Here is a 12,110-nt window from a genome sequence, read left to right on the forward strand (position 1 = left end):
GGTGTGATCGTTGGTTAATGAACTTAAATCCTAATAAATGTAAGCTCGTTTCTTTTTCTCGCCACCGTAACCCTTTTGAGTTTACCTATTCCATCACTAATGTTCCCATACAATCAGTTCAATCATTCAAATACCTCGGCATCACCTTGGCTCATGACCTGTCTTGGCGTCATCACACTACTAACATCATCTCGTCTGCTAATAAATCACTCGGGTTTCTCAGACGACACTTACGCCATACTCCGCCTCACGTCAAGACGCTTGCATACAAATCATTTATCAGGTCCAAACTCGAGTATGCATCTTCCATCTGGAGCCCTCACCAATCATACATCATAAGTGAACTCGAATCACTTCAAAATCGGGCTACCAGGTTCATTCATTCTGCATATTCATACGATATCAGCATCTCATCTCTAAAGGCGGAATCAGGTCTAGAAACCCTTGCTTCACGCCGACGGTGTGCCACCCTCTCTCTTTTTCATATGTTTTATTTCAGTTCACTGAATCATCCACCGTACATCACGCCCCCTCCGCACATATCCCATCGCACTGGTCATCCGTTACAAGTCGCATTACCACGTACCCGGACCACTGTATTCCAAGCCTCCTTTTTCGTAAGAGCAGCAAAAGACTGGAATGGCCTTCCTCACGCCACCTGTGCCATCACTAACCCATCTATGTTTGCAGAAGCCATTAAAAACACCGTTGTATAGTTCTCTTTTTTTTTTTTGTTATGCACCACCCCTTATGTAATACCCCTACAGGGGGTCTTTAAGGAAATAAAAGTGAAGTGAAGTGAAGTGAAGTATACCTCTGGCGGTTGTGTCAGTGAACACCACCATGGGAGTGTCCGTCAGTACCACCATGGCTACAGGTGGCGCTGACTGACCCTCCCACGTTTAATTTACATATATACCCAATAAAGTGGTTGGGGGATAACCGCCGTGATATATATATATATATATATATATATATATATATATATATATATATATATATATATATATATATATATATATATATATATATATATATATATATGACGTTACGATGAATGGGAAACGCGGCCTGGCTCATACCCCATGTTTATTTCATCAAGCACTTCTTCTTCCTCAGCCTTTACCTTCAGTCAATACCTACTTACGTTACACGATTCCCCCTCCCCCCGAAAGAAGGCATGAATTATGAACAAGAAAAAGTAAACAAGGAGAGGTTAAAAAGTCAAAAATGTCAAAAGTCACAATTGGTTCTATGCTCCAGAGGAGTTCCGTAAACTTTCGAAAACTTCAGTGGAGAGTGCAGCAGTCCGGTTAACGCAGGAGTTCTGGTGGGCGAGGCTGACTGTCGCGCTCTGGATAGCATAAACACACCCTGGAGATCTGCATTGGTGGTTGCATGGGTTGAGTTCTTGCAAGGAACGGACGAGAGTGGGAGACCCTGTAGCATTTGAAGTTCGGATGTTGAAGGCGTCGAGTTGCGTCTCGTGACGGAAACAGACGGTGGGTTTCTAGTTTGCATGTGCGATGGTCGCAGCTGATAAAATCAGAATGATGTCTCGGTCTCTGTGTTGTACAGATGGTGCCTTCTCGTCTCTTTCGTCGTTTTCTGCTGTTTCGGAGCTGTAATCGTAGGCGCAGTCTTGATCTCTTGCGCCAAATGCGTTTCTGGCGCCGATCCCTTATGCGAACATGCCTGACGTCTTGAACTTGTTTTAGGAGGCTTACTTTGCGTCGTCGTTATTGTCGGTGTATCCGTTGGAGTGTCTGCGATTCTTGGACTTGCTTTTGCTGGCGTTGCTGATGTTGCTGTGGAACACATTGCGGTGAGATCCCGTCTTGAACCTCGCGCTGGTTTTCTTCACAACTTGACGTGGTGCCCAGTCGGCAGCTCGTAGTTTGTGGGCTGTTGTCATGCACTTCGGGCAATGAAGATGACACTTCAGAGTTGGTAGAAAGTTCTTCAGAAGCTTCTTCTACCCTGTTCACTACGAGAGGCTCTTGCGCATTGCAGCGTGCGACGTTCGATGCGTCTGAGCCTTCGGTGTTGCTTCCACTGTCGAGTGTGTATGCACCGGATGGCGATGCATGAACCCGTGCGGAAGGAGCATGGCTCGACAGGGTATTTTCCCGATGCGCCAGGTCATCTACCATAAATACGGCGTCCGTATAAGGCAAATGGTGAGCGTTAGGAGCGCTTGAAGAACCGCATGATGAAAACCCAGGTGGCGGACCACGTATGCGAGACGAAGTGTGAACGGCATCAGGTGGTTGAGCAACATCTCGGGTCATATGATGAAGCGATGTCTTCGCATATGCCGACTTTCGTGCAGAAGGGAGGCGCGCGCGATGGCGGTGTTTATCCCAGAATACGCATTATCGTCTGCCACTGAACTCGTGAGCCACTTCGTCTTGTGCCAGAGGTCGAATCTTGTTGTGCGTTCGAATGGTTGGAAACTGCCTGTAAAATTGACGACTGAGTGCAGCTGTCTGTGGATGGTGGGTTACAAGCAAGTCTTCGTCGTCGTCGTCATCGTATTCTTTGAACCAAACGATCATTTCTTGTTTTATCTTTTCCTATGACTCATCGTATTGAAATATGTGGGTGAGGTAGAATTTGAAGGCCTCACCGGAGACGTAGTCGGTAAAGTTGGCGACCATCTCCCGTTTCGACCATGATACAGCGGTTGCGTGGTGCTCGAACAGGTCTAACCAGTCCTGTACAGGTCCATCGTCCGCTGCTCCGGTGTACTTGGGGATGGGAAGGTCAGTCGATGATTCTGGCATGGTGCTGGTCGCTGTGTGCGGCCAAGAGATGATTCCGTAGTCGATGTATGGTCAGGGCGTCTTGTGGAGAACTGCGTCGACGATGAGACGCTTATGAAGTGGCTGGGAGGTCTTCATTCTGTCGACTCGTGTGACGTTACGATGAATGGGAGACGCGGCCTGGCTCATACCCCATGTTTATTCCATCAAGCCATCATTCCATCATCTTTTATGATATATATATATATATATATATATCATAAAAGAGTGTGCCACACTTGCCGCTATGGCTACAGATGGCGCTGACTGACACTCCCACGTTGAAATTCACATACATACCCAATAAAGTGGCTGGGAGGATAGCCGCCGTGGTAGCTCAGTGGTAGAGCATCGAACGCGTTATTCGAAGGTCGCAGGTTTGGTTCCTGCCCACGGCAAGTTATAAGTTATCTTTTACCCACTTTTCTTTCTTCTCCTATATATATATATATATATATATATATATATATATATATATATATATATATATATATATATATATATATATATATATATATATATATATATATATATATATATATATATATATATATATATCGAATTGCGTCGAGAGCGACTCTGCACTTCTGCTTCTGGTTTACGCAGAGGCTGTTGCCGTCGTTTCGATCAAGCGCTGCCGTTTCTGCGCGGCAGCTGGTGTTGCGGTAGAGCAGGCTGGTCTAATTTCGCGAACGTGAAACGAACGGCACTTCATAGAAAGTGCAGTTGCCGACTCGGCATGCAGGCAGGCAGCTTCGTCGCCATCACTCGTGCAGCCTGCTCACCCACTGCGATGCGCTGCCGTCTTGTTCTTCACTTAAGGTGGATGTGGTTCAAGCCGGATCGGGAGCCGGCGCCGCGAGTGCCGCACTCCATCATTCTGTCCGCGCGACTCCGGCTGTATAGTACAGCCTGCCTCGCTGGTCGGATACACACCCCGACACAGCAGCCAAGGCCACGAGAGGAACGAATTAAACGTCTGCCACGCGTAGCCCGCGTGCCGGAGCGCGGCACGAGAGCTGCGAACGGAATCAGTCGCCCGTTGCCGACTGTTACGGTTTCGTAATCGACGGGCAACGGCAGCGCCGGTGAAGACACGCCGTATTACTCTATAGGACACGCTGCGAAGCGTAACGTCAGGAATGTGGCCCCGCTGCGGTTGTCCATAGTGGCTAAGGTACTCGGCTGCTGACCCGCTGGTCGCGGGATCGAATCCCGGCTGCGGCGGCTGCATTTCCGATGGAGGCGGAAATGTGTGTAGGCCAAAGTGCTCAGATTTGGGTGCACGTTAAAGAAGCCCAGGTGGTCGTAATCTCCGGAGCCCTCCACTATACGGGGTCTCTCATAATCATATAAGGTGGTTTTGGGACGCTAAACCCCACATATCAATCAATCAACGTCAGGAATGTGCTCGCTCATCGCCATAGTGCGAAGACTTGCGAACGAGCTTTGCACCAACTATGTACGGACGCACTTCGTGAAGTTCTGCAACGATCAAAGATCGCGGCCATTTTAAGCAGCGGGAACTGGGATGACATGGAAGGCTTGAAAGGCTCCGCCACGCTCACAATTGTCTAACTTCCCGAAAAAACGCGTGAAAAAAAAAAGGGGGGGGATAAGAGTAGAACGCCGAGTACTAACGACTGTTGTTCACAACTGCATATTATAATTGCAACTTGCAGCTGATATCAAAGCGTGGAGTTGTCCCAAGCGCGCATTTGAAGCTTTGAATTAATGCAATCAATTCCTGCTATGGTAAACATCAAAACTGAGCCAATTTGAGGTTTGGCAAAAAATTTTTACGTTGGAAATCACGCGGGCCTTTAAGTCACGGTACCCACTGCAGAAAGTATTTGCGTTTTGCTTCCACGAAGGGAGACGGTTACTACGCTGTTTCAGTACTACGCTGTTTCAGTTTTATGAGAAAGCTCCGGGGTACTAAAATTCGCTTAAGTAACACCAATTAAAACAAGAAATACAAAACAAGTATTTTGTTACGAACGTACGCGCAGTTTATATTTTTCCGCCTCTGTTAGGCAAGTCGAATTATTACAATATAATTACTCGACAGATTCGTTAGAATATGTTTGACAATTTTAACAAAGCCGCGTGCAATACAGCAAATCTGTTGAATTTTATTGGCGTACCGCGGGTCGCTTACAAAATTATAGCAAGCGTTGCAGTCTAGATATTAAGCACAAACACTTGTCAAAATTAAGATGTCGCGAAACTATATGGTATCCTGTCTGCCACGGTGGTGCAGCGGTTAGAGTGCTCTGCTGCTGACCGTAAAGGTCGAAGGTTCGATCTTCGCTGCGGCGGTCGCACTTTGATGGAGGCAAAATGGTCAATGGCCATGTGCTGTGCTTCATCAGCGTCTGTTAGAAAGCACCACATGGTCAAAATTTTTGAAACGCTCCACTGTGGCGTTCCCTCGCGATGATGTGGTGCTTTTGGGACGTAAAATAACTTACCGTATACCTTATATACCGTATTCGACTTGCTTCGAAACTTGCACACGTTTTTTCGTAAAACGTTTAGCAGCGCGTCACTAAAAATTCTGTTAGCATCGCGGTGACCACGATGTTAATATTTTTTTTAAAAACAAGACATATTAGTGGCATACAGGGTCCTTAAAGTGGCGTCAAGTTTAGCGCACTAGTAAAATAGATGATCTCAAGTAATACTTTGCTTCTTTATTTCATTTTCGGAAGATTCTTTTATTATTACAGAAGGAAATTACGCCCAAATACGTGGTAAATCAGTTTCACTTCATAAATTTATAAACAAACTTTCTCAAATTATAGGGTTCTTCACTCGCGAGAAAAGTGTCCCTTTATAACGTAACCCTATAGATGGTTACCAATAATAGTAAATGAAGGTGCTCTTAGAAACCACACAGCTGCGGCTGGGTGAAAGAACCAATGGTTAGTGTCACCACTCGTCTCTCGTTTTCTAGTTGTTTTTTTTTTCCTCTAATTCACCGCGCAAGTACGCTCTCATTAAAAGAGAGATCGTATTTCTATTTAATGATCCCGTTATTTCAAGAGCGCTGTTTACGCGGATGAACCAATGATTATACAGTCTCAGATTTCCCTTTGCTCTGATGAGAAAGTCTGGCTAGACCTGAAACTTCCCAATACAACGAGGTCACCCACAAAAAAAAAAAAAATCAAGGCTCGTGTACCCTGGATGCGTATATACAGTCTTTCGTGGTGGTTCTTCGAAATTCATTTCACATCGGATTAAAAATACAGTGCGTTATAATGCGCAATTTCTCAACAAATTGCTGCGCGGCCACCGGCACAGGATAGACGACTTCGAACGACGTCGTTTATAGTCCTTTATAGCTCATCTTCCGCATATATTGCATGTTAGCAAATATGTTTAATTGAGCTAGTTCAAGTCAATTTAAAATGTTCGCATTACTCCGTCACTAGAGTAGCAGAGGAGGAGGAGGCAGGTGGTTCAACCCTCACCTGGAATTTTTTTTCAATTTTGCGTGCGCTTATTTACACACACACACACACACACACACACACACACACACACACACACACACACACACACACACACACACACACACACACGCGCGCGCGCGCGGACGGACGGACGGACGGACGGACGGACGCATGGACGGACAGACAGACAGACTAGCAGACGGATGGAAGGACGCGCGTAGTGGGTATGTGTCGCAGGGGATGCGATTTGCGAGAAGCCGGTACTTGGAGTGTTCACTAGATGGACGCACAGACTGACGGACAGACAGACTAGAAGACGGGCGGTCAGATGGTCGCTCGCTCGGACGGACAGACAGACTAGAAGACGGGCGGTCAGATGGTCGCACGCTCGGACGTACGGGCGGATGGACTGACAGGCGGACGCAAGTATGGGCGCACGGATGGTCGTGCGGACGGACGGAAGCACGGACGGGCTGACGGACGCTTCGCCCCACTCATCATCATTCACTCCGTGGATAAGCTGCGATTTCTTTAGTATTTACATCCCAAAACTAAGATATTAATTATGAAAGACTCCGTATAGTGAATGTCTCTGAAAATATCGGTTATTTTAAGTTCTTTAATGCGCACCAAAATACAAGTACACGGGTCTCAAGCCTTCTCACCTCCGTCGAAAATGTGGCGCGGCCACGGTTGGGTTTCGATACCGTGAACCTCGGGCCAGCACTCGAGCACAATAATTACTAGGTAACCGTGCTGGGCACAACACGAGTCGTATGCTGTAAATCAAATACGCAATCCATACGATCACGTTTATAAGCGTTATTACGTATAGACACTGCTTATGACAATTATACCGCGAACTGGGATAAAAGCTGGAAAGAGGGTGGGACCGCCGTATTTACGAGAAGGCAGAGAGACTGACCAGAGCTTGTGCGCTCCAGCCTGCTACTCTCCGCACAGGAAAAAAAATGATAAAAAAAAGAGAGGGATGAACGCAACGATTGGAACAGAAGGTGCTGATGTATATATGTAAGCTAGAAAACACACTCAATAGTCCTAATTTAAGGGAAAGAAGGTTGCAGTACTTACTAACTTCGGTTTACTAACTACTCGTTACACATGCTAAACTAACTGGCTAGTAAGTGTAGTTATAGTAACCGTTTCTACCCTCGCTGTTACAAGTGCAGTTAGTAGCGGTTACTACTCTTCTCGTGGCTAACTAGTAAAACATAGGTTGTAACAGTTACTAGCCCCCCTCCCCTCTCCTCACAAACACACAAACGTTGTACCTACGATCATTTCGCCTAACAAATATCCCGCTTTTATTTACAACAGTCAAATTTGCAAGCATTAAAATTGCGATATATCGTCAAGTAATTATGCACATAATATCGTGACTGAGGGCACCTCACATACACAACGCCAAGTCAACACAAGACGTCTAATTCATGAGCGGTTTCAGGAGTATTTCTAGCCCTGTAAAGCTATAAATAAATAGCCTATAAATAAATAATAGGGCCTATAGCCTTATATAGGCTACAGGGTATACCCCTAAGGAACACAGTTAGTGCCGGTGAGCATATGCTTTAGGATAAGTAGTTTGTAAATAGAGTATAGTTTTATTAGATGCGAGAGAAAACGTAGCGAAGGGATTTTATCGAACATATTAAGAACAAACAATATGTTAGTTATATTTTGCGTAATTACGCCTTAATACCAACGACCATGCAATACCTAAGACGGGAGACTAAGCTTACCAACACAGCCTCAATCAACATGAATGTATCCCCGTTATACAGTGAATATAATAGCATCTAAGGTTTATGTAGCGAGTCCGTTAAACAGGTGCATCGCAAAAATTTGGTAACAGTATACGCAAAAGGTATAACCGTTGGAACATTTAAGTGTCTGCTACCGCAGATGGTAAAAAGGCCGCAAAATGTTAGTAACGGTCCAAGAATGTTAGTGACAGCTGCTGTTACTATTCGCTCGTGGTTACAAGATTTTTTCCAACTTCCTTTAAGAGTCTATGCTATAGAAGGTTTCGCCAGCAAGTGCCGGTCTCTGGCAACATTGTGCGTGCACGGGAAACGCGCCCTTGGAAAGTTCCTGTTTAGCTTGTTTTTGCGCGGTTTTAACCTTTGTTGCTGGCCGCGACTGTCTGCGTCTCGATGTTTTATGCAGATGGAATTACTCCGATGAAGCGCTTGGAACTCGAGCGCAGCTGCGTCAAGCCAGGATGCAGTTTGCAAGCCTGAACTAATTTTATATGCGAGTCAAAACGTTCCGTTTTCCAATCGATGGAGGTATAGGAAGAGCGCCTGCACCGCAGCGATCCCGTGACAAAACTGGATTCTCACAAATGGCACGTAGGCTCGGCCCATTTCATTAAAGACAATGTGTATGAGCTCAGCGCAGACTATAAATGGCACGGAGTCGATGTTCCGGCGTTAGATTAGTCGAAGGACCCCGGTTGCAGGGAACGCATTGGACGCCGTCGTTTTTCACCAGTGGCAGATGAGTGCGCTGACGACTGAAGTGGGCATACCAAAACGCGAAACCTAACACTAAGAATCGATCGCAAAGGTGTTTCTTGTATAGTTTGAGCCGCATCGATGATGTGTACCGTTCGAAACAACATGGTACAAAGCATGGTAATGATATGTGTCGTTTAACGTCTCAAAACCACCATATGATTACGAGAGGCGCCGTAGTGGAGGGCTCTGGAAATTTCGACCACCTGGCGTTCTTTAACGTGCACCCAAATCTGAGCATACGGGCCTACAGCATTTTTGCCTCCATCGAATGGTACAAGGCAGCCGCGCTCAACATGAATCGCTGCACAGTTTACGTCGCAGTGTTCACGCTTTGTTGCTCTCGCATTTGGTTTTCTTCAAAGCGATATCTGCGAGTGGGTTCGCATCTGTGCGAGCAAATGACTCATCGCATGTCTTGCTGCCGCCGGTGAATTAACATCTCCGCACTCAAGCTAACTCATTTTTCGGTGTGAACGTGGACCAATGGTCTAGGTAGGTGTAATATGAAAATTTGATTCATGAATAGTGTACTCGTAAAAGGTAAACCAGAATAGATCTCGTGACCCGGCCACAGTTGACGTCATCGCATAATGAGTACATTTAAAAATTTCTCGGTCACACCGACGAACACATCGGACTGTAGGTGTAATATGAAAATTTCATTCATGAATCGTGAGTAAAGCAGAATAGATCTCGTGACCCGGCCATGGTTGACGTCATCGCACAATGAGCACATTTAATAATTTCTCGGTCACACCGACGAACACATCGGACTGTAGGTGTAATATGAAAATTTCATTCATGAATCGTGAGTAAAGCAGAATAGATCTCGTGACCCGGCCATGGTTGACGTCATCGCACAATGAGCACATTTAATAATTTCTCGGTCACACCGACGAACACATCGGACTGTAGGTGTAATATGAAAATTTCATTCATGAATCGTGAGTAAAGCAGAATAGATCTCGTGACCCGGCCATGGTTGACGTCATCGCACAATGAGCACATTTAATAATTTCTCGGTCACACCGACGAACACATCGGACTGTAGGTGTAATATGAAAATTTCATTCATGAATCGTGAGTAAAGCAGAATAGATCTCGTGACCCGGCCATGGTTGACGTCATCGCACAATGAGCACATTTAATAATTTCTCGGTCACACCGACGAACACATCGGACTGTAGGTGTAATATGAAAATTTCATTCATGAATCGTGAGTAAAGCAGAATAGATCTCGTGACCCGGCCACAGTTGACGTCATCGCACAATGAGCACATTTAATAATTTCTCGGTCACACCGACGAACACATCGGACTGTAGGTGTAATATGAAAATTTCATTCATGAATCGTGAGTAAAGCAGAATAGATCTCGTGACCCGGCCATGGTTGACGTCATCGAATAATGAGCACATTTAATAATTTCTCAGTCACACCAACGAACACTTCGGATCGTGAGCCATTACGATCGCTGCTGATCTCTGTAAAAAGTGCCCGGTGTGACACGGGTGTAAAAATAAGCGCGTTGTTTTCTCAGGTTGCGTGCTTAGCCGAAAACGCAAATATCTTCGTGGTTTTACAGGAGGCAGGTTTTCAACTCTACAGTCGAAAAGCTGCTGAATTGTAGAACCTCACTGTGCATCGGTCAACTCTTGTACTGCATGTCGATGATGCAGCTGCGCTTTGAATATGCGCACAGGGAAAAATTAAGTGGGTCTTGTCTCTTCCCTGTCTGCGTCTTCAAAGCGCACCGACGACGTTGACTTGCAAGATTAGCTGGCCCAATGAAGTGCGCTGACAAACAGTTTATGCATTTCCTGTTTGTACCTCTCACGTCCGTTATGTCGAGCCCCTTCTCGTAGCCGCTAGACATTGATCTAAACACATTTTAAGGAATACACTAGAAATAATAGAGCAGCAAACTTAACAAAGAAAAAAAAACAAAGAAAATACCGCCGGGACCATCGAAAAAGCATTATTAAAAGTGGTACTCCAGAAGTCTTCATCGGCGGGCCGGAACGGTTGCATACGAAACCGGCTACAAACAAGCTATATAGACCGGCTATGATATACTGTGATATGCAAACCAGCTAGTTTTAATTCATTTCACTAATATGACCACCACTGACCTTCGACATTGGGTATCTGCATGGGCTTGGGTGGGGCCACGTGACCAGCGTGCGAGACTCCCCAGACGATGACCTTGCCCTTGAGGCCATCGAATATCTCGCGCATGAATTCGGCGTAGAACTCGATCGAGCCCGGATTACCTGCAGAGGAGAAAAGCATTCGCGATAACGCACCGATATATGCACTTGCATTGTTCTTCATAACCACATGCATCCCGGCGAGATGCTTGTATGTACATTGCGGAAAAGCACGTACAACGTGTGTTCGATAACGGCATTGTTCCGTAAGCAAATTTCCGCTTCACGGCCGGTGGCTGGCATTGTGATGGAATGGTTGGTTTGCGCTCCCGCTTAAATGTGCAGTGGGAAGGGAGCGGGGGTGAAATGCTGAACTTCAGCACCTTTCTTTCTTTCTTTCTTTCTTTCTTTCTTTCTTTCTTTCTTTCTTTCTTTCTTCCTTTCTTTTTTCTTTCTTTTTTCTTTCTTTTCTCTTTTCTTTTTTTCCTTCTTTCTTTCTTTATTTCTTCCTTTCATTTTTATTTATTTATTTGTTTATTCATTCATTTATTTATTTATTTCCGAAACCATAACCTAGACTTGTTCGAGTAAACCTCTTATAGCTTAGTATATGTCGTCCGTAATCTTGAAAAATAAAACAGTCAGTTTAATGCATACGTCTCCATGGAACAGCAAAAGAAACACGTGCTGTCATGATGGACGATGTCTGTTTTAACTTCAATGAAGCTGTCAAAGCAGCGGCCATCAAGTGTCGTAATCAGGCGGCTTTCATAGACCGGACCCGAAACCGACGAGATCTGAAAATTCTTTTGTTGCCATGTACCACGAAACTGTACCGCCATTGTCTCCATAAGCCAAACTGAACGCAAATTGAGTTTGAGTTTGAATTTGAGTTTGAGTTTATTCATCTACGCGACAAGTACATCAAAACACACTGCATGTACATACAATAACGTATCTTGCTATGCAAGCAATTGAGATAGAATATAAAAATACTTTCAGGACACAACAGTGGCAGCAACTTTAGGAAAACGTATTTAGTCCTTCGGGCTATCGGTTAGACAACAGGGTGCGGAACAAGTGGAGCGCATATCGTTGAGTCCACTTTTTTGGGAATGGATTTTCCACAGCTTTCCGTTCAGTACGTTCGAAGCTAC

The 12,110-nt window shown here is 45.3% G+C and overlaps 1 protein-coding gene across 1 annotated transcript in view; it reads right to left on the reverse strand.

Moving 5' to 3' along the window:
• The window catches only part of LOC119172352 (lipid droplet-associated hydrolase), a 96,567-nt gene that overhangs the window by 6,709 nt on the left and 77,748 nt on the right, over window positions 1–12,110 (reverse strand). Inside the window, exon 2 of the mRNA XM_037423415.2 lies at window positions 10,936–11,076. Coding sequence (XP_037279312.2) covers window positions 10,936–11,076 — 141 coding nt within the window. The remainder of the gene's footprint in view (window positions 1–10,935; window positions 11,077–12,110) is intronic.

Source organism: Rhipicephalus microplus, chromosome 4, assembly GCF_043290135.1.
Source record: "Rhipicephalus microplus isolate Deutch F79 chromosome 4, USDA_Rmic, whole genome shotgun sequence".
NCBI classification, from domain to species: domain Eukaryota; kingdom Metazoa; phylum Arthropoda; class Arachnida; order Ixodida; family Ixodidae; genus Rhipicephalus; species Rhipicephalus microplus.